The 23,842-nt window shown below is 38.5% G+C and overlaps 1 protein-coding gene across 1 annotated transcript in view; it reads left to right on the top strand.

The window, feature by feature from the left end:
- Rsf1 (remodeling and spacing factor 1) overlaps nt 1-14,506 on the top strand; it is a 94,764-nt gene extending 80,258 nt beyond the window's left edge. Inside the window, exons 14-16 of the mRNA XM_090348488.1 lie at nt 1,126-1,346; nt 4,230-4,418; nt 9,774-14,506. Coding sequence (XP_090204614.1) covers nt 1,126-1,346; nt 4,230-4,418; nt 9,774-10,342 — 979 coding nt within the window. The 3' untranslated portion in view covers nt 10,343-14,506. The remainder of the gene's footprint in view (nt 1-1,125; nt 1,347-4,229; nt 4,419-9,773) is intronic.
- The last annotated feature ends 9,336 nt before the right edge of the window (nt 14,507-23,842 follow it).

Here is a 23,842-nt window from a genome sequence, read left to right as displayed (position 1 = left end):
CATGCTAGGCAGGCACTCTACCACTAGGCCAAACTCCCAGCCCCTGGTCATTGTTTTTTATGTACATAGATAATCTCCCTTTATTTTCAGGGTATTTAAAAAAGATTGAAGAATGTTGATTTTTTTTTTAATATTCTGGCACATACTGTAATCCCCAAACTAGGAAGAGTTATAGTAAAAAATTTTTTTTGTTTTGATTTTTGTTAGCGTTTTTTTCCAAGTGCTTATTTTGGTGATTCATTGCTTTGTTTTTTTGTTTTTTTGTTTTTTTTTCCTGTCCTAGGCCTTGAACTCAGGGCCTAAGCACTGTCCTTGAACTTTCTCAAGACTAGAGCTTTACCACTTGAGCCATAGCACCACTTCTGTCTTTTTTCTATGTATGTGGTACCAGGGAATCAAATCCAGGTCTTTGTGTATGCTAGGCAGCACTCTACCAGTAGGCCAAATTCCTGGTCCCTATTTCTTAAAATAAAACTTGTTATATGAATTGTTTAATATTCAAAATGATGCTTAAATATGGTTAGCTACAACTGAACTTCTATTCTTTTTTTTTCTTTTTTTTTTCTTTTTTGCCAGTCCTGGGCTTGAACTCAGGGCCTGCACACTATCCTTTGGCTTTCTCAAGGCTAGAGCTCTACCACTTGAGCCACAGCACAACCTTTGGCTTTTTCTATGTATGTGGTACTGAGGAATTGAACCCAGGTCTTCATGCATGCTAGGCAAGCACTCTGCCACTAGGCCAAACTCCCAGCCCCTGAACTTCTATTTCTTGAGAGCTTTCTCAGTATCATTTTCTAGATCTATAAGGATTCCAAGTCAAATGTGAGACATTACCAAGTAATTCTTCAATGTCCTCTGATAATGTAGAGATGTTAAGGGTAGGGTAAGTAGTTCAAGGAAAGTAGTCCATGAAAGATGCAGTGCTGGTATTGAAATAATACTGCAGTTTCTTTTTTCAGATTGTTATTAGGGAAAATAAGCATGTAAACTACAAAAGAATCATTCCATATTACTGCTACTAAAACATAGGTAACATAGGGAAGCATGTATCTGGTGCAAAGGAATTGAACCCAGGTCTTCGTGCTCCCGGCCTTTACTAAGCTTTATTTGGTTTTTCTTGGACAGATCTCAAGATGAGTTTGTTGTATCAGATGACAACCCTGATGAAAGTGAAGAAGATCCACCATCTAATGATGACAGTGACACTGATTTCTGTAGCCGTAGATTGAGGCGGCACCCCTCCCGGCCAATGAGGCAAAGCAGGCGTTTGCGGAGAAAGACGCCAAAGAAAAAGTATTCTGATGATGATGAGGAAGAAGAATCTGAGGAAAATAGCAGAGACTCTGGTAAAAATAACCTCTGTCTCTAACATATGAGCTCTTTGTCTATAACATACCAACTCAGTAAGTCTGTATGACTTGAGTTCTTCCAGTTCCACTCAGCTGGGATATGAACTTCCTGATAAAACCTGAAGTTTTGGAAGTGGCACTGTGACTCAAGTGGTAGAGCAAAAAGTGTCCAAGGACATTGCCCAGGCGCTGAATTCAAGCCCCAGGACTGGCAAAAAGAAAAAGAAAAAAACCCAGAGTTTTATCTTTTTCTGTCCTTGAGTATCTTTTTGTTCAAGGCTAGCACTCTACCACTTGAGCCATAGCACCACTTCTGGCTTTCCCTGAGTGGTTTATTGGAGATATGAGTCTCATGGGGACTTTGCTGTCTAGACTGGCTTTGAACTGAGATCCTCAGATCTCAGCCTCCTGACTAGTGAGGATTTCTTACAACTGTGAACCAACAGCACTCACCTATCATTTTTTTTATGACTCATTGTTAACAATCATTAGCTGAGAAAAACCATACAAATGAATGTCTTAACTTTGTGCCGAGATTCATTTAGGATTGTGATGGCACCTTTTGCTATGAGGTGTTGCCATGCCTAACCTTTATCTTCATAGCGTTTCTTGGGGAGTTTTCGCAATGGTGAGAATATTTTCCTTATGTACCCATCCAAGTGATGTAGAGAAAAGAATACTAGGTGTCTCAAATATGAAGACCACATTCAGTGATTTGAATTTTCCAGATTAGCAGTGGCTACTTTTACTATAGTTTATATTTATCCTTATTGTCTGAATAAATGGTGAGTGGTACAACAGCTTTAAAAAGAAAAAAACAAAGGGCCCGGAGCAAAGCCTAATGGTAATGTGCTCGCCTAGCATGCACGAAGCCCAGGGTTCGATTCCCTAGAACCACATACACCAACAAAAGCCAGAAGTGACGCTGTGGCTCAAGTGGCAGAGCACTGGCCTTGAGCAAAAAGTGCCCAGGCCCTGAGTTTAAGCCCCAGGATTGGCAAAAAAAAAAAAAAAAAAGAACAAAACTGGCTCAAGTGCTGTGGCTCAAGTAGTACAACTCTAGCCTTGAGTTAAAGAGCTCAAGGACTGCTCAGGCCCAGAGTTTAAGCCCCACAACCTCAAAAAAAAAAAAGAATGGTTTATATAACTAGTGCATCTGAAAGTGCCATGGATAAATTGTATCCCTGACTGGCCATCCTTGTGGTTTCTTCTGAATCTATGAATAAGTGGCAAAAGAATGCAGCTTTATGTGATTATTTGGTAAATGACAAGGATATTTCATTATATAACTACAATGCAATCAGAATCAGAATTTCCATTGATATAACACTATTATCTAATCAACAGTACTTAATCAAATATAGTGTCCCAAAACTGTCATGTATATCCATTTTTCTTCTTTTTTTTGCCAGTCCTGGGCTTGGACTCAGGGCCTGAGCACTGTCCTTGGACTTTCTCAAGGCTAGAGCTCTACCACTTGAGCCTCAGCACCAAGTCCGGCTTTTTTCTATGTATGTGGTACCGAGGAATCGAACCCAGGTCTTCATGCATGCTAGGCAAGCACTCTACCACTAGGCTAAACTCCCGGCCCCACGTATATCCATTTTTCTTAGTCTATAATTAACCTATATTGCACATTTTATTTACTTATACTCCTTGTTTTCCTTTAACTTGGAATGCCCCTCAAATTTTGACATTAATGGCTGACATTTTGAAACAATATGTAGGTACTAGTAAACTGAGAGTCTCATTCTGGTTTATTGACCAGAGATGACAAAAACAGATTTTTTTGTTGTTTTGTTTTGTTTTTTTTTGGCGAGTTCTAGGGCTTGAACTCAGGGCTTGAGCACTATCCTTTAGCTTTCTGAAGGTCAGAGCCCTACTACTTGAGCCACAGCATCATTTCCGATTTTTTCTATGTATGTGGTACCAAGGAATTAAAACCCTTGTCTTCATGCATGTTAGGCAAGCAACTTACCACTAGACCAAACTCCTAGCCCCGGCAAAAACAGTTCTATTTAGTAAGGTTTGAGAGTTGTTGTAATCCTATGTGTCATATTTAATAGATTTTCATTCCGAATAGAGAAAGGTAAAAATGAGTTCTTTGAAATAGGCTTATGAGTTCTCCTTTGTTAAGGAGTTTTGAGTGTAGCCACTGGTAGGATCAGCAGATTATCAAATGAAGATTCTGATAAGTTGTCCACAGAAAAGAATATATATAACAGCTACATATCTGATCGGATAGCTCAAGATTGGATGCAATAAATATCATTTTAAAGCATATTTGTAACATTTTATTGTCTTTTTTGTTTGTGTGCTTGCTTTTGCATCTGAGGATTAAGCCAATTACCAAAACAAGCACTCTGCCCCTGAGTTAGTGCTACTTTCCCTAGGTCTTTTTTCTCCTTCCTTCTCATTGTCTGTCTTTATTTCATTTTTCTTCCATATTTTTTTATCTTGAAGATTAACTAGTAATAGTATCTTCTAGAACCTTGGCATTATATTGAAAACAAAATAAGATTTAAAAGTTAATTATTCATCTAAAATTTTTATGGCTAAATTCTTCTTACATTTCTTCTTCTTTTTTTTTTTTTTTTTTTTTTTTTTTTGGCCAGTACTGGGCTTAAATTCAGCACCTGCGCATTGTCCTTGGGCTTTCTCAAGGCTAGCACTCAACCACTTGAGCCACAGCATCAATTCTGGCCTTTTCTGTATATGTGGTACCAAGGAATTGTACCCAAGGCTTTATGCATACTAGACAAGCACTCTACCATTAGGCCACACTCCCAGCCAGTATCCTGACATTTTTAATAGCATTATTCTAGTTACACTGCTGTTAAACAGATTTAAATTTTTTTACTTCTTTTTCCTTTTTAATAGAAAGTGACTTTAGCGATGATTTTAGTGATGATTTTGTAGAAACTCGGCGAAGGCGATCAAGGAGGAACCAGAAAAGACAAATTAATTATAAAGAAGATTCAGAAAGTGAAGGTTCCCAGAAAAGTTTACGGCGTGGTAAAGAAATAAGGCGAGTTCACAAACGCAGACTTTCCAGCTCAGAAAGTGAAGGTAAGGATTAAGTGTCCTTTTTATGGAAGTACAGACAAAGCAGAAATACACTATAAATGTGAATTCAGGGCCAAGCACTTGTAATCCTACCTATCTTAATCTCAGGAGGATCTGAGATCTGAGGATCACGGCTTTTAGCCAAAGCCAGCCTGGGCACAAAGGTCCATAAAAGTCTGAAAGTCCAAAAGTCCATGAGACCCTTTATCTCCAGTTAACCACCAGAAAACTGGAAGTGGCACCGTGGCTCAAGGGTACAGCGCCAGCCTTGAGCTGAAGAGCTCAGGGACAGCACCCAGGCTCTGAGTTCAAGCCCTTCAACCCACCAAAAAAACAAAACAAAAGTGAATTCAGGTTGTGATATTTGGGAATTTTTTTAGTTCCTGTAAAAAATAGGAGCTTTGGCTGGGCTACTTTGGTAGCTCACATCTGTAATCCTAGCTACTCAGGAGGCTGAGATCTGAGGATCAAGGTTCAAAGCCAGCCCAGGCACAAAATGACCTGCGACTTTTATCTCGAACTAACCTCTAGAAAATGGAAAGTGGGGTTTGACTCAAGGATAGGGCAGTAGCCTTGAGCTGAAGAGCTCAGGGACAACACCCAGGCCCAGAAGTAGGGTAGTAGCCTTGAGCTGAAGAGCTAAGGGACAGCGCCCAGGCCAAGTTCAAGCCCCATGACCCACCCCAAAAAAAAGAAAAAAAGAAAAATAGAAATAGTAGCTTTGTACACGGGGACACCAGTGGCTCATACCTGTGTAATCCTAGCTACTCAAGGTTGAGATCTAAGGATCAAGGTTCGAAGCCAGCCTGGGGGCTGAGATTTTGGCATAGTGGTAGAGTGCTTGCCTATCATGCACGAATATCTGGGTTCGATTCTTTGGTATCACATATATAGAAAAGCCAGAAGTATTGCTATGGCTCAAGCGGTAGAACACTAGCCATAAAAGTCGGTGAGACTCTTATCTCCACTTAGCCACTAGAAAACTGAACATGGTGCTATGGCTCATATGGTAGAGTGCTGGCCTTGAGCAGAGAAGGTCAGGGAGAGCACCCGGCCCAGAGTGCAAGCCCCACAACTGGCAAACAGACAAAGAAATAGTAGCTTTGAGATAAATCCTTTTTTTGGTCCAGTTGTGAGACTTGAACTCTGGGCCTGCCCATTGTCCCTGAGCTCTTTAGCTCAGCACTGCAGCCCTACCCCTTGAGCCACTGCACCACTTTCAAATTTTTTTTTTTTAATTACTATAGTTTAAGCTAAGCAAGGTAGCTGATACCTGTAATCCTAGCTACCTATCTTAAGATCTGTGGTTGAAGTCCTAAGTCAACTCAGGCAGAAATGTCCAAGAAACTCTTCAATTAGCCAGTAAAAAGCTAGAAGTAGAGGTGTGGCTCAAGTGATAGAGCACCAGTCTTAAGTAAAAAAGCTAAGAGCAAATGAGAGGCTTTCAGCTCAAGCCCCAGTACCAGTACCAGTACCCAGTATAAGAAAACCAAAAAACCACAATCCTCATAAATATAGTTTAAATAAATCTCTTGTTATGATGTTAAATTCTAAGAATTCTACTATAATAAATTCTTCATTGAAACTGGGTCTTTAGTGGTTTCAAAAGAGTGTGATTTGCTTTGTAATTTTCTCTTTTCCATTTTTTGCCCTTTTTTGGCTTTTGTAATAACTTTGTATGCCCCTAAATAATCGATTTTAAACTACCGTCTTTCTCCACTTTGACTGTGTACCATCCCAGAAAGTATAGGAAAAATTCTACTATACGAGTTTGTCCATATGGATTTTGTATGTAATTCAGAGCTCTTTCAAAGTTGATTTTAAATAACCTTGCTTTCTCACATGTATGTGTATATGTGTGTGCATGCATGTGTGCCTGTATGCACATATGAACCTAGGGACTGGGCACTGTCCCTATGCTTTTTCTGGCAATATTAATACTCTTCCACTTGAGACACAGCTCCACTTGGGATTGTTTTCTGGCTAGCTTTGAATCTTAAACCTTAGATCTTAGCCTCCTGAATAGGTAGGATTACAGTTAAGAGCCACCAATGTTCAGTGTCACCTTTCTTTTTTAATATATTTAATTCATCACTATTTATCACCTGTTGTGAAAATTACATGAAAGCCTGGAAAAGAATGCATGAATAAAAAATAAAAAAATGGGAAGTGCCCATTATATTACATGCTTATTTTTCTTCATAGGTAATAGATAAATTAATTTAGCCATTAGGTATAAATTAAATTTTACACTATTCTAAGCACTGGGAATTTAACAGAAAACAAAGTAGCCCTTATGTGACTTATTTTTAGTCAAAGATGGAGGAGGAAAATAAATCCAAATAAACAAAGTATGAAACATTAGATGGAGATATGAGCTTGGGGAGAGGTTGAAACAAACAGAAAATAGGTGCTTAGAGAATTGATGGGATTTCAGATTGTGTACTAAAGAAAGATTAGTGAAAGTACAACATTTAAGGACTGGAAGTGTAGCTCAGTGGTATAGCATTCGTGTAGCATGCAGAAAGCCCTAGGTTCAGTTCCCAGAAAGGGAGGGTGGAAGAAGGACAGTGAGAAGGGAACAAAAACAAAATTTAAGAAGGAATGTTGGGTATGAGACAGCAATTAACTAAAAGAAGAGTGATAACTGACAGATGGAACAACACATGTGACAGCCTTGAGCCAAGTTTGTGCCTGGCGTGCTCAGGGAACAGAAGGGGGTCCATGGTTGTTTTAACTGAATAAGTGAAAGCTTCCAAATAGAGTATGAGATGAAGCATGGAGATGAGTGCGTGCCAGATCATAAAAAATGAAGAGTTCATAAACTGTCACACATGGGTTTGCCCAAATTGACTTTTCACAAATAAAGTTTTATTGAAAGATAGCTATGTTCCTTTGTTTGTATACTATGTGGCTGTTTTCATAAAAAGTTAGTAGTTGTGACAGAGATTGGATCTGCCCTTTGCAGGGGGGAAAATGCTGATGTCTGAGGTATAGCAGGGCCATCCTGTTGTATTTCTACAATGATGGCAATATTATGTGTGCATGCTGATCATTTCGGTGAGCAGTACTATTATGTGGCTATTGTACACTTAAAATGTAGCCAATATGATGAGGAAACTGAATTTTAATTAAGTTTAAAAAAACCACATGACTAATTTTATCATTGGATACCATGGCCATTGTAGATTTTACTCTGAACAATAAAACAGTTGCAAGATATTGAAAGTTTCATCTGACTATAGTTTTTTGTTTTTTTTTTTTTTTTTTTTTTTTTGCCAGTCCTGGGCTTGAGCTCAGGGCCTGAGCACTGTCCTTGGACTTTCTCAAGGCTAGAGCTCTACCACTTGAGCCTCAGCACCACTTCTGGCTTTTTTCTATGTATGTGGTACCGAGGAATCGAACCCGGGTCTTCGTGCATGCTAGGCAAGCACTTTAACCACTAGGCCAAACTCCCGGCCCTTTTGTTTGTTTTTTTTTGCCAGTCCTGGGCTTAAGCTCGGCCTGAGCACTGTCCTTGGTTTTTCTCAAGGCTAGAGCTCTACCACTTGAGCCTCAGCACCACTTCCGGCTTTTTCTAAGTATGTGGTACCAAGGAATCGAACCTGGTCTTCGTGCATGCTAGGCAAGCACTCTACCACTCGGCCAAACTCCCAGCCCTGACTATAGTTTTAAGTTGCTATGATAACTGTATTATGAATAAATTGAAAGGGATCAGGAAATAACTTGGAGACCAGTAGGAGGTACTCCATCTTAAGTAGAAATAGTGGTGAGTAGAACTACGGCCATACCAGTAAAGGGGTTAAAAGCTGTCAACATATGGATATGTTTTGAAGCCATTGATCATTGGATGAGATAAAGAATCAAGGAACAGCTGGGAGTATGGCTTAGTGGTAGATTGCTTGCTTAGCATGCGTGAAGCCCTAGGTTCCATTCCTTAGTACTATATAAGCAAAATGCCAAAAGTGGCGCCGTGGTAAAATGCCAACCTTGAGCAGAAGAAGGTCAGAGACAGTGCCCAGACCCTGAGTTCAAGCCCCAGGATTGGCCCAAAAATAAAAATAATCAGGGAGCAATTTTAAGAATAGAAATGTCAGAGCCAAGCACCAGTGACTCACAGCTCCCTAGAAGACTGATATTTGAGGATCCAAGCTTCCTCTCCAAAAAAAGTAGGGTTGTGGCTCAAGTGGTAGAAGGCCAGTCTTGAGTAGAAAAGCTAAGGGACAGTATCTAGGCCATCAGTTTTTTTTGTTGTTGTTGTTGGGGGGGAAAAAAAAAGCTCAGTGCCATCATACACAAAAAAAGAAACTAAGATGGTAGAAACCACAATGCCACAAATTTAAGGGAATGTTTAGAAGCTGTTTTGTTTGATTTGTTCCTGTTAGGTTTGAGCTGTCTGTTTAGATGTCAAAACACTTCTGTTGAGGAGGCAGTTTGACAGGAGTCTGGAATGTAGTGAGTATCTAAACCAATAAGAGGGTTATCAGCATATAAGTGGTGTGCAAAGCCACTTTTTTTTTTGGCCAGTTCTGGGGCTTGAACTCAGGGCCTGAGAACTGTCCTTAGACACTTTTTCCTCAAGGCTAACACCCTGCCGCTTGAGCCACAGCACCACTTCTGGCTTCTTCTGAGTATGTGGTATTGAGGAATCGAACCCAGGGCTTCATGCATGCTAGGCAAGCATTTTACCACTAGGCTAAGCTCCAGGCCCTTGAGATCATTTTTGAGATAAGTTTAGACAAAAGAAGACATTTCTAGACTACTGAAGACACTTAATAGCATGAGAGTTAGATGGTATTTTATATGAATAAAGAGGGGGTGCCCAGTTTTAATCTTTCTTTATCAGTATGGTAAATCCTGATTACTCCCCCCAACCCCGGTTATGGAACTTGACCTCTGGACCTACGTGTGTCCCTGAGTTCAACTCAAGTCTAGCATTGTATCACAGTGCTACTTCTGGTTTTCTGGTGGCTAATTTGACTTTCATGCCTGGGCCAGCGTTGAACTAGGATCTTTAGGTCTCTGCCTTCTGAGTAGCTAGGATTACAGACCTGAGCCACTTGTACCCAGTCCTAATTTTTAAGACTAGGAAGAAGTTTCCTAGTCTGTAATCAACATATCTTTCAATTACAGGATCATCAGACTTCCCTAGGATATCTGCTCTTTCCAAAAATCATAGGTCAAATACACAATGAATTCTTGGGTGCTGTTCATTAGAGGACTAAAAGAGATCATTTACTGAAGAGAGCTATTTATGTACACTTAGATGTGAAAGCAGATTATAGGTACATATGGATAGGGAAGGAGCACTGTTTATGGTTCACTGTGCCAAAAGTTTAAATATGCTGTTTGTTCTAGAGAGCTATATGTCCAAGAACTCTGAAGATGATGAGCTAGCTAAAGAATCAAAGCGGTCAGTTCGAAAGCGGGGCCGAAGCACAGATGAGTATTCAGAAGCAGATGAGGAGGAAGAAGAGGAAGGCAAACCATCCCGAAAACGGCTACACCGAATTGAGACCGATGAGGAAAGTTGTGACAATACTCATGGAGATGCAGACCAGCCTGCCCGTGACAGCCAGCCCAGGGCCCTGCCCTCAGAACAAGAGAGCACCAAGAAGCCCTATCGGATAGAAAGTGATGAGGAAGAAGACTTTGAAAATGTAGGCAAAGTGGGAAGCCCATTGGACTATAGCTTAGTGGACTTGCCTTCCACCAATGGACAGAGTCCTGGCAAAGCCATTGAGAACTTGATTGGTAAGCCAGCTGACAAGCCCCAAACCCCCAAGGACAATAGCACAGCCAGTGCAAGCCTAGCCTCCAATGGGACAAGCAGTGGGCAGGAGGCAGGAGCACCAGAAGAGGAAGAAGATGAGCTTTTGAGAGTGACTGACCTTGTTGATTATGTCTGTAACAGTGAACAGTTATAAGACTTTTTTTCCATTTTTTGTGCTAATTTATTCCACGGTAGCTCTCACACCAGCGGGCCAGTTATTAAAAGCTGTTTAATTTTTCCTAGAAAACTCCACTACAGAATGACTTTTTAGAAGAAAAATACAACAAACCCAGAAGTCTTTCTGTGAAGTGACCAGTTTTGAACTTTTGAAGCTAAATAATTGCTGTAAATTCCTTTGATTTTCTTTTTCCAAGTTCATGGTCCTTGGTAATTTCATTCATGGAAAAAAAAATCTTATTATAATAACAACAAAGATTTGTATATTTTTGACTTTATATTTCCTGAGCTCTCCTGACTTTGTGAAAAGGGTAGATAAGAATGCATTCCATATCTATCAGGGCCCAAAACAGAATTTAAGGGTGGGATAAAGCACTTGTGCTTTAGCTTTTTCATATTAAATATATATTATATTTAAACATTCATGGCATAGGTGATGATTAACAGACTGTTTAAAGTCCAAATCTGTATTGTTGCAGTTTGAGAATTGTAGATAACATCATATACATCTGTCGATTTGTAATAGCCTTCATGAAATCAACTTGGCTTTTATTAGAATTACCACACTTTAAATAAAGAAGAGACCATGAAAGTATCATCATAAAAACACTTTAACCCAAGGTTTTGTTACAGCAAAGTTTCTTGTTTGAAAAAAAAAATCATCTGAAAAGCATTTGTATCGTAAAGTTAATGAAGCTTTGACAACCAGATCATGCTAGTAACAAATGTTTTATATTAGCTTTATGCAGTGGTAATAAGGTGACCTCTAATATCCTGTGGTCTGCAGGGAAAGTTAGTGAAATGAATGTGGTCTTTCCTAAAATGCTCTGATAGACTATATAAACTTTGCTGGTATTCAAACCTTTGTCTTCTGGCCACTTTGTGTTTAAATATCTGAAATGTCATTTTGAAAGAAATAGCACCCATGTGTACTAAGCTGACAATGGCACATTTTGAAGACTGGGAAGGGATTTTCAGGTGAATTTTAGCTGGTCTATTCTTGCCCTTAGTACCTACTTCAAATTGAAGTCTACAAACAAAGCAGTTCCTTTGGGAGGTTTTTAATTTGAGTTTTAATGTGTGTGTATGTGTGTGTATATGTATGTGTTGAAATTTTCTATCTGCCTGGATATATTAGCAGGGTTTGAATGTAGTTTTGGCCTTTGGCCATTAGACATATTAAAATTCATGGTCACACAACCAACAGAGAATGAGAATTTCTAATATACTTAAAAAGCATGATATCCATTTCAAACATCTCAACACTTTAAAGAAAGATAAGCCCTGTTTTGGTGGTCTGTAACTAAATATCTTAACAACAGAAACTGACACTAAATATGAACTTTATTTTCTCTTCTGTTACAGCTGTAAAATTTCAGGCAGAGCCATAACATTGTACAGAATGTATAGTACCTGTGTTCAAATCTTGCCTGTCATGTTCTGAAACCTTTAACCATTAGTTCTGTGAGTGTTCTCGCCCTGAGGTTTGGGTTTTTCTGTTGCAGTGTTGTCTGTTGCCGGCAATGGACACACCATATCTGCTGCTGGCCCAGGGAACTTAAGCATTCATTTCTCTTTCCTAATGAAGCATTCTATGTGATAGTGTAGTAAATCACTCCGTTTTATTACAAAGCTGGCATTAGACTTACATTATAGAACTGCCCCCCTCCAAAAAGAAAAAAAAAAAAACTTTATACTTCGTATTTTTCCTTCCTCAACAGGTATCAATTGCCCTTAAATCTTCGTTTGTCCTTGAAAGTTTATAGCTGTTATTTTTCAGTTGTTGGATTTTTTTGTTTGTTTCACTTTATTTCAATAGTACCTGCCCATTCATATTTTTGCTTTGATTCTAACAATGTATATGTATCAGTATCAAAATAAAATAATGAAAGCAGCCTTAAAATAGGATGCAATAAGAGCATATGGTTCCAAGCAAATTGTGATTTTTATTTGGAGACAAATGTTTCCTTGGAAAAGGAGGGAAGGGTTTTTCATAGGAAGTATAGTAAAACAAAGGAGTCACATTTACTAACCTTTCTAGGTAGGTTTGTTTCATTTATGTAAAAGTCAATGTTTTAAATTGTGTAAAACAAAGAGTTGAAAGGATTCCTACCAGTGCAAGGTAAGTGGCTCAGATATTTCAGGCTGTCTTTCCTGACCCCATCTCCCCGTCCAGTTTCACTCCTGCGGGCTGGTAAAGCCACTAAGTAAGTAGAAACTCTCCCATCTGCCCTGCCTCTACCTCTGGATGCACAGCTCCTGCTTCTCCTGTTATTCCTATTTCCCAGTTAAGCAGTTGTTAGTAGTATTAATGGATAGTTAAACAACAGATTTCCTAGTGTGAAATAAGGAATTTTCTCCTCTTCATAGTAAAGACTGAGTGTTCTCTTAGCAAATGTCCCCAACGTGGGTTACAAAACCACTTGTGCTGCCAGAGACTTACCAGACTTGAATAACTGTCAACTTGATATTCTCTGTGACTAAATTCCCATTAACTCAATTACTTAGAGCTCATCTACCAAGACTGTAATCTAGGCAGTTAGTTCTTACTATACAGGTAGACTGATTATAGCTGATTAGATGGTGAACAGTTTTACTGCTTGTATTTTTTGGTTCAGGTTTTTTATTCATTCTGAGGATTGAACCTAGAGAGCGCTTCATGCATGCTAGGCAAGTGTTCTAGCATTGAGCTAAGTCCCAGCCTTGTGTAGTGTTTAGAGTCGGTCCTCAGAGTATTATCTCTCAGAAATATGTACTCTGAACATTCTCTGAGGAAGTACTTTTAAAAATGGAAAAAATATGTTCTGTATTTAAAGGCATGAAACAATGTTTAGCACTGGACAGAAAGGAAAGCAGCAGTTCACATAGGATCCATCATTTTGGTTCTTTTGAACTATGGATATAGTCTCAACAGCTGCTATCGAATAGAGCCCTTTCCTAGTTTATACTCCCTTTGTCTGAATAAAGGAGGGTTCCCAATACCAAACTGTAGCCTAAAACAAACATATTAAGGGAGGATATAGTTTAGTATTCAGACTATTTAATTTACAATTTTTGTAAAGGTTTGGAAACTTAACTGAATTTTCACAGTGCAGAAACGTTGAATTATATGAAAAGGACCCATTTGTCCTGATGAAACAATGTTTAGTATGAAACATTCTCCATTGTCATTACTACAAAAGGCTAGCAGAAATACTTTCAAGAATATATGTGATATATTAAAGGTGGATTTCCTTTTCCAACTGGTCAGGTTTTAGAATCAGAGGATAAAAATAAGAGTTCCATTTAGAATAAATTCATGTATAGCGATTAAATCTGTTTTGTTTTTTTAAGTGGCCAAAGAACCGAGAACTTGAGTGATAATGAAGTTACTGGACAAAAGGTTTTTAAACAAATTAATTTTAAAGAATATTGCACACTACTTTTTACTTCCTTGTTGACAGAACCCATCATACATATTTATATGGAGGTTTTGTTGTTTAACTAGTCAAAATGAGAAAATGTTATTCTTTTTTTTCATATATTTTTATTGTAATTAATAGAAGGGTTACATGATATTTGCCAGATAGATGGTGCATTAATTCCCATACATTGATACCCTTTCACATGTCTTGGTCCCCATTTCCCTCCCCCCCACTCCCAGAAAATGTTATTCTTTAAAGTAGAATTGATAGAATTTCTTTTGTCACAGGAATGAATGCCTGGTTAGTTTGTTTGTAGGATAAGAGATGTTCAAGAACCTAATGACACTACTATAGAACTTGTGAACATCATTCTTTACCAACACAGTGGAACAGATCCATAAGTGTTCCCTCACAGTTTTAGAACAAGTATTTAAAGACATAAATCATTTTTCAAATGGAACACACACAGTTTATTAGAATGAAACCACATTAATGTGTAAAAAGAAATAAGGCAAATAGCTGCATTAGAGATTATTTTTAAAATATGAACATCATTTGATTAGAGAACTAGCCTAGAGAAGAATAGTTTCTTTTGTTGGTTTGAAGCTCTCAAAGTGTATTCCAAGAAGTGGAAAATGCCAAAAGTGAATATGTGCCATAATTTACCCAATCCTCAGCTGTTGAAAAGTAGTACAGGTACATGTTTAACTCCTAGAATAAAATCCATTCCTCTTCTATCCACCATTCCCAGTGTAAATCTTTAATTCCCTGTAAACCTATCTTGGAGAAGTGGCAAGCAACTACTGCTGATTTTGTTTTGTTTTGTTTTGTTTTTACCAATCCTGAAAAGTTGCTATCAATTTATTTAAACTGGGCTATTGTGTTTTTTTATTACTGATACCTTTTTCAAAATATTTCACTCAAACTTAAATCACTTAACATTTTTAGAGAGCCAAGAATTGCTAAGGAACTATATAACCAACCACATTGAGGATAATTGTTCCCAAGTCAACAGTGGTGGGCCACTGTAATGAGCTAGGTACATATACTGGGTATATACTCACTGTACAGTATGCACTTAATACTTTATTCATAAAAGATCTCTCTGGTATTTTAATTGTATGTATGCCCTTAGTGGAGTTTTTTTCTCTCATTCTGACCATGTAAGCTCAATTTATTCTCATTTCACATTATTACCCCTTGGCTCTGGGAGATTCTGGCAATCCCATTGTGGTACATTGTAGTAGTTTGGGTTACTGAAGGTGTTGTTTTAATTTTTTTTTTGAGGTATGTCTGTCCTGTACATAAAGAATAGTCAAGAGCATAAGTTATTACATGAGTAGGAATTTACATTTTGAGTAACAAATTTTAAAAAGAACCATTAAAAGAACATTTGTGCTTTCTTTTTTTTTTTTCTTTTTTTTTTTCCAAACCAGTACAAGCTAGAAAATGTGCAAAGGACTGAATAACCCTGCCTTGTTCTTTTTTTTGCCACTGGATGTTGTAAGTTGAGAATGGAGCTGTTAACTATGTTTGCCTAGCTTTTCATCAGTTTCTAAGGAAATCTAATTTAAATATTTGGGGGTTTTGTTTGCTCTGTATTTATTGAGTTCTGGTCATAGCTCAGGAGCCTGCCTATCATGCTTATGGGCAGCCAGAACACCGTCACTGGGAAATTGAATGGCTCAAGACCTGAATCATTTAACTTATTTTGTATGTTGGGGGGGAAAAAGTTTATTTTGCTCGAGAGTCACATTTTTTTATAACTGTACAGCTTTTAAGGGATGGGAGGTGGGAAAATACCCTAAAATAGGATGTAGATTTTTACAATTGTGTTTATGCTAGAACTTCTCCAGGTGCATTATGTAATTAAACCTACAATTGTTTAAAATTTTGTGCCATGGTCTTTTTCATTTTACTGCCCTTAAGCAGAGTTGGTGCATGTCAGTACTGCTGTGTGGACAAGCCTTGAAATTAGGCTAACACTTTTCTCCAAAGCTTTATAATCATTGCATGATACTATACTCACCTTCATGTAGACACAGACCACACAAATCTTTAGATTAGTGTCTATGGATTTTCAGGAGCAGAACAGCTGTAAGAACCCAAATTTGGCAGTTGACAGCATATTCTTTCGGTGCATGGTGTTCATGATGCCTTATAGAGTATTTTCAATATTGGTCTGGTGTTTTGTTATCAAGGTAGCTTCAGAATCATAGTATCTGAACAGTAGCTTGCCATAAACTGCCATGTGCACTTTATAGGGGATGGGTGTCCTGTGTTGTAGGGATGGAATAGAGCTTGTTTTCTAGTTTCTTGTTTTCAGAAGACTCAATTGTACAGGAATACTTGCTGAAATATAGCTGGAAAGGAGATAGTCATTTTCATTTCCCTCCTTAGTTGCTAAAGTATTTTGAAATTTTGTACTGCTGATTTAATTTTTTTTTTCCTCTTAGTCATGGGGCTTGAACTCAGGGCCTGGGCACTGTCTGTCCCTAACCACATTTGCTCAAGGCTCTACCACTTTGAGCCACAGCACCACTTTTCAAATTCAATCTTTTATGTGACACATTTTTATCATTGCAATGACACCTTTTTTTTAATGCCAGGACTTTTTGCCATCTGTTGATTTACTATTCTCATTTCTCATCTTTGTAGTGCAAATGTATTTTTACCAAGAATTAAAAGCATCTAAATGTGTCATAATTTCTAAGTAAACTACTGTCAGCTAATGTAGGAAGTCAGCTTGTTTTGTTTTTCACACTCCTTGGGGCTATGAATATCCATGTGAATAATATAGATTCCAGAGTAGATATAATAAATGGTCTCATTGGTCTCAAACAACTGGAATCCAAGAAGTATTTCATCCAGATCACCTCCTGGATTTTCATATGTATTTTAATGAAAGGCTTCGTTTCTCATGCATAAAAATAAATTTTCAGAATAGATTCTTCGAACATTTTATTTGGAGATGAGGGCTAAAGCAGAAGCTCTTAGGTAGGCATAAAACTCTCAGAATAATCAGGACTATACTATTAAGTCTAATAGGACCTAGAGTGCTATTACATAATACCGTACTTCATGGAATGAGGGAGGTGAAAAGAGATCTGAAAACTAGAAATGTGATTCTGATAACACAAAGTAAATTGTGTATAATGAACATGGTGATTCCTGATAGCTTAAAGAGATTCAGGAATTAACTGCAGTGTATGAACACCTGGTGTGTTAGAATTGCAGTGGATAGTTTAAATACAATATTCCTTGTGACAACCAAAATACGTTGTGGCTGGTGCCAATATTTTTGTTAACAAAATGTTTAATGTCTCACTACAGTCTGATCAGAACTTAGTGTTATAAGCTAGGCCTAAAGCCATTTTATAGCTATTGGCCTAATTGTGTAATTTTTCTTTCAAAATGTTTTATTATATTCTGTCATTTCTTTCACTTAATATATGTCAATTGTCACAATAAAAAATTTAAATAATTTGATGTACTTAGCATGTGTTTGTAAAGCCTAGTTTGTTTTAAATTTTGTGACATATAGAAAGCTAATAGTTTTCGGTCATAGGCTCACAAAGAGTAAAGTATTTTAATGTACAATTATAGACTTATTGTTCATTATGCACAGAGTAAAGTTGCAAGTGCATCAATTTCTCCAAAATAATTTATTTTAAATAATAGTTACTTCAATATGAAGTATTTCTTCATACAGATAGATGTCAATGTTGTAACAATCCAAAATAATTTAAGGCTACTTGCCAAGTAGGTATATACAGACATTAGAAAATTATTCTTTGGTTTCTATCTTCAGTCTCCAGGATTGGCACATTAAACCATATGACTGTTCTGTGTGGTGCCACTGGAGTTCTGGACTGTGCCACTGCAGCAGCCAAAGACAAAAGCTTTGTTCTTTTGTTGTTGTTGGTGGTGGTGGTGGTGGTGGTGGTCGTGGGTCTTGAACTCTGAGCCTGGGCACTGTCCCTGAGCTCTTTTGGTCAAGGCTATAGCTCTACCACTTGAGCCATAGTGCCACTTCTGGTTTTCGGTTGGTTAACTGGGGATAAGAGTCTCTCAGACTTTAGTGGCTTTGAAATGTGATCCTCTGATCTCAGCCTCCTGAGTAGTTAGGATTACAAGCACCGGGCAAAAAGCTCTGTTTTGTGTGGAGGGTGAAGAAGGAAATGAGAGTCTGACTTGCCTACCAGTAAGCTGGTACATTATATAGATCAGCACATTTAAAAAGGGATTCATTCAATCAGATTACTTTAATGGACAAACCCTGAGTATGATTCCCTGAGTATGATTCTCATCACCAATTTATTTCTTAACAATAGACTAGCAAAACTTTTGCGATTGTGATTAGAAATATTACTTTAGGCTAAGAGCTTTGATTTCAATTAATAGAGTAAAGGTTGGCCCATGGAGAGAAAATGAAAGTTTTACTTTAAAAATAAATTTTATGGGCCAGGACTTTGGTCTAGTGATAGAGTGCTTGCCTAGCATGCACAAAGGCTTGGGTTTGATTCCTTGGTACCATATACATAGAAAAAGCTAGAAATGGTGCTGTGGCTCAAGTAGTAGAGCCCTACCCTTGAGAAAGGTCAAGGACAGTGCTCAGACCCTGAGTTCAAGTTCCAGGACTGGCAAAAAAAAAATTTAATTTTTTTAACTTAATACATCATCAGTCAAGATGTGTGGTGATTCATGCTTACCTTCCCAGCACTGAAAGAGGATTGTAAATTTCAGGCCAGGATAGCAAGAACCTATCACAAAAAAATAATAAATAAGCCATAACCACTCCAAGAATGCTTAAAGGAGTCTTCAGGATTGTAGAGCTAAAACATGACTGTCAACTCACATCTCTTAAAGTAAGAGCCTAGAGGACTAACAAGCATTCTTTCCTTTCAAAAACTGAGAATTGGTGTAGTAAATGCTGACCATTTAGAGGAGGTAAAATTACATACTTTTACGTTAAATATAAGGTGAATGGTTGTCTAATTTTTTATTCTTCTGTGATTCTACAGGAACTCTGAAGTCATCTAAATGGAGATAATACTAAGAGAATATGATTTGATAAGTGAAACAGTTCATTTAGCACATATAATCATATCCCAAAGAAAGAGTTAACTAGAAGCTAGTGCTGGATCACAGTACGGGTGACCGGAGCCACTTTATCCATGCTTCAATCACCTGCTCCAGCCTGTCTCCAAAAAGAAGGTGCTTTTCCAACAACCCTATGCTGTTGACTAGGGAATGTTCCTATTAAACTAAGCCTCTGTATGTCTCTTACTCTCTGATTTCCATTCATCTATACTCGTTCTCTATACAAAGCTCTCCCTATTAGGGGAAAAAAAAAAAGGTACCAGTGGCTCACACCTGTAATCGTAGCTACTCGGGAGGCTGAGATATGAGATGCATTCATAAGGAAATGGAAAGACTTGGGAAAAAGATCACATTAAGTGATGTCAAACCCAAAGAAAGATGGGCTCCATGGTTTCCCTCATTTGTAATAATTAGTGTATGTCTAAGGACTAGCAGAGGATCACAATAGCTCAATAGCTATGTACGCATGACCGTATAAAATGTTATGGGACAGGAGTTTGGCCTAGTGGTACAGTGCTTGCCTAACATGCATGAAGGCCCAGGTTCAATTCCTTGGTACCATATACACAGAAGAAAACAGAAGTGGTGCTGTGGCTAAAGTGATAGAACTCATGCTTGAGAAAGCCTAAGAACAGTGCTCAGACCCTGAGTTCAAGCCTCAGGACTGGCAAAAAAAAAAAGGAAAAAGATGCTAATCAAAATGAACTCCAAGGTATAGAAACAAGAGTTTTATACTTTTAATTTACTGTGTGAAGTTCTTTCTTTTTTCTTTCATTTTTCCCCCTTTGATTTATCCCCTGTCATCACTGTTTTAGATTCTGGTACCCTGTACCTTATATATTATATTATGTTTATCTGATTTGGGAAAGGAAGGGGAATAACAAAATGGTGAAAGAAAAGGACAAAGGGTAAACCAATGCAACAGCAATCCTCACAGGACACTATGCTGGAAATGAACTTTACAAGTAGAGGGGTGGGGTCAGGAGCAGGGAAAGTGGGAGAAAGGGGGATAACAATGTTTTAGAAGAAATGTACTCATTACTTATGTAATGCCTCTGTACATCATCTTTACAATAAAATTTAAAGAAAAGGGGGCTGGGAGTTTGGCCTAGTGGTTAAAGTGCTTGCCTAGCATGCATGAAGACCCGGGTTCGATTCCTCGGTACCACATACATAGAAAAAAGCCGGAAGTGGTGCTGAGGCTCAAGTGGTAGAGCTCTAGCCTTGAGAAAGTCCAAGGACAGTGCTCAGGCCCTGAGCTCAAGCCCAGCACTGGCAAAAAAAAAAAAAAAAAAATTTAAAGAAAAGAAAAAAAAAACTGAAAGTGGAGCTGTGGCTCAAAGTACGCAAACCTTAAGCAAAAAAAGCTCAAGGACAGTGCCTAGGCCCTGGGTTAAAAAGCCTTGCTACTGACAAAGAAAAAAAAATTGAAATGCATTTTCTTTCCAGTTGTTCTTGCTTGGTTTTAGTCTTCAGTCAGGCTATAGAAATGTTGGATTCTCTTTGGAAATTCTCACTAACATGTTACAAACATAGGAAACAGCAGGCGTCTAAGCAACAATAATTGAATTGTAATATTAAGAACAACTATTAGAAAAAGCTGAAACTTACAACCAGGGAGGTATTACTTCCTTATCCTCACATTTGTTTCATTTTTCTGTTGAATGTCCATTTTCTTTGTGTTTTGGCATTATTACTTGCTAGTAGAACACCAGTAATTGCCCTATGAGCTCATAAAACTAAACAGCTTTTAATTTTACCATAACCCAAGAGGGAAAGAAATGATTTCTCTGGTGATACAACCTCACTAGAACGTATGCCAGGATTCTAATAACAATTCTCATCTAATCATAATGGATTGGGAAGCTTAATTATTATAACCAAAAAATAAATGTCTGTTTCTTTAAAGCCCATCTGCCAATTAGGAGGTAATGATTTTACAGTAAAAATTCTGGACTTGGGATAAGGAATCTTATTTCTACATAAGAACTAGTAACAGTAAATCACTAATTGCTCTCCAGTTTCATGTGTAAAGTGGGCTCAGTAACAGCTACCCGGCCTGTTCCACAAGAGATCAAAGGAAATAACTGATAGGAAAATACTTTTAAATAGAACACTACATAAGTGTGACAAAGTGATTACTGTTCATGTTTTTCCACAGGAATTTATACAACAAACAGCACAATTGTTTCTTTGAAGTCTTGGTGGTATGTCTGTTTGCTTTGACAGTTATTTGCCTAAACGCCTCCTCTGAGCCTGGCACAGAAATGGGTGTTTAAAGAAAGAGCTCCTTCTCATAGCTTAGATCCCTTTCTTCAGTTAGTCTTGGATGAAATATATTGCCACAGAGTAATACACTTGGATCTTTTTTTCACTATGTTCATAGGAAATGACTTTATTGGGACCAGGAGTTTGGCCTAGTGGTAGAGTGCTTGCCTAGCATGCATGAAGACCCGGGTTCAATTCCTCTGTACCACATACATAGAAAAAAGCTGGAAGTGGTGCTGAGGTTCAAGTAGTAGGAAAAAAAAAAAAAAAAAAGGAAATGACTATACTGGTTTTTGCCAATTTTCTCCATTGTTTGGGGCATTCCATTTCAGAGTGAAGTACTGCTATTTCATCAAATAGCCACAAAGTTCCTATGGGAAACCTCAAATGAGTCATTTCTCAAATTACATTTCTTTTGGGGGGGGCAGTCAAGGGGCTTGAACTCTGGGCCTGGGCAGTATCCCTGAGCTCTTCGGCTCAAGGGTACCACCCTACTCCTTGAACCACAGTCCCACTTCTCATTTTCTAGTGGTTAACTGGAGATAAGAGTCTCATGTCTCTTTAGTGCCCAGGCTGGCTTTGAACCACTATCCTCAGATTCAGCCTCCTGAGTAGCTGGAGCCACCACATCCAGCTTCGCATTAGATTTCTTTTTTTTTTTTTTCCAGTCCTGGGCTTGAGCTCAGGGCCTGAGCACTGTCCTTGGACTTTCTCAATGCTAGAGCTCTACCACTTGAGCCTCAGCACCATTTCCAGCTTTTTTCTATGTATGTGGTACCGAGGAATCGAACCCGGGTCTTCATGCACGCTAGGCAAGCACTTTAACCACTAGGCCAAACTCCCGGTCCCCGCATTAGATTTCTTAACTGTATTTTTTCTCTTTTCTTTTGATATGGGGATCAAACCCAATATGTTGTACTTGCTAGGCAAGAGCTTCATCGCTAAATTACATCCCAGCCCTGAAATTAGTTTTGTAAGCTACTACATTCTCTTTTTATTCAATTCTGAGCACACAACCCAGAGCATGCTAGGAAAGCCTTCTACCTGAGGTATATCCTCAACCTTGTAAGCTAGTTTCAAAATCTCTTCCTAAACCTTGGGGAAATGAGTCCATCAGTCTCTACTCAGTTTTCCACTCAATATTTTTTTTATTGTGAGTCATTGGGCTTGAACTCAGGACCTGGATGCTGCCCTGGAGATCTTCTGCTCAAGGCTATTGCTCTAAACCAAAGCCAAAAGCTTTGGGAGCCAAAGCTCCACTTCCAGTTTTCGGGTGACTAATCGGAGATAAGAATCTCACAGACTTTCCTGCCTGGGCTGGCTTTGAACTACAATCCTCAGATCTCAGCCTCCTGAGTAGCGAAGATCACATGTATGAATCACCAGTGCCTAGGTATAATTCAATCTTTTAAACTGGAAGTTTTAGAAATAATCGTACAGTCTTCTTTATCCATTTTGGTTTTCACTATCAGTACATTCTTGCTCTCAATCAAGTTCCAAAGTATGAGTGCATTACTTTTCAAAACTCTAGAATCTTCACCATCTCCATCTTTACTGCCACTTTCTCACCTATACTACAGCAACAACTTCCTAATTCCCTTCCTGTTCAGTGTGGCCTATACCCAGTCTACCAAAAAACCCATCAAGCCTAAAAGTCTAACATTCCCCTGTTAAGGAGGAACAACTAACACTACCCCACATGATCCATTCTCTAGCCTCAAAGTCTTACCACATACATACTATAACTTTAGAGGTAGATATCGTGGAATTAGAATAGATTGGATTCAAATATGTTTATCACAGTGGACCTCATGCTCTTCAGTTTAACTCCTCATGTCTCCTCTGTAAAACTGGGTCACTTAAAAGAAAATTTATCTGCCTTAAAAAAAAGTCAAAAAAATAATACCAGTAGATTGGGCACTCCAATCTACCGCTCAGACCTAGCTACTCAAGAGGCTGAGACCTTAGGATCACAGTTCGAAGTCCACCTGGGCAGGAAAGCCTGTGAGACTCTTATCTACTATTAACCACCAGAAAAACTTAAGTGGAACTGTCACTCAATGTGATTGGATGCTGGCTAGCAAAAAAGCTCAGGGACAGTACCCAGGCCTCAAATTCATGTCCCATGACTGACAATAATAATAATATAGGTAAAATACCTACTGTAAAATACCTAACACTAATCTAGTCATTATTATGCTCTCAGTACTTTTTACTCTTTAGGACCTAAGGAAAAAATAAGCAAGAATTTCAGATCTGGCTCGGTTCCACTCCTTGCCATCCAGCCAGCTCTTTGCTCATGTTATTTGCCTCCTGTGTACCAGGTCTCTTGGCATGCCAGGATGGGTGGCTCACATTCTTAGGATTATATCAGGGTCTGAACTGGTGTCTGGTTCATGGACATGCGAGCCTTAAACGTGAACTTGGCCTGGAAAAGGTGGGAGGGAGCAGTGAGAACAACAGAACTTGGAGACCAGAGAGTTTGGGCTCTTGGATCCATAGGCTTTCTATTTCAAGTGCACCTGAGGACAGAGGCTCTTGTTGAAGGCCCATTTCTGCTTTTATAGGAAATAAATAAATCTCTCTCTCTCTCTGGTCCTGGGCCTGGTCCTGGACAAGTCTGGTGCTCTACCACACCTCCACTTCTGGCTCGTCGATGGTTAACTGTAGAGTAAGTCTTATGGACCTTCCTGCCCGGGCTG

This window comes from Megascapheus bottae, chromosome 16, assembly GCF_031878675.1.
Source record: "Megascapheus bottae isolate mThoBot1 chromosome 16, mThoBot2.hap1, whole genome shotgun sequence".
In the NCBI taxonomy this organism is placed as follows: Eukaryota; Metazoa; Chordata; class Mammalia; order Rodentia; family Geomyidae; genus Megascapheus; species Megascapheus bottae.
Note: the sequence above shows the minus strand (reverse complement) of the source record. Positions and strands in the feature narration are given on the sequence as shown.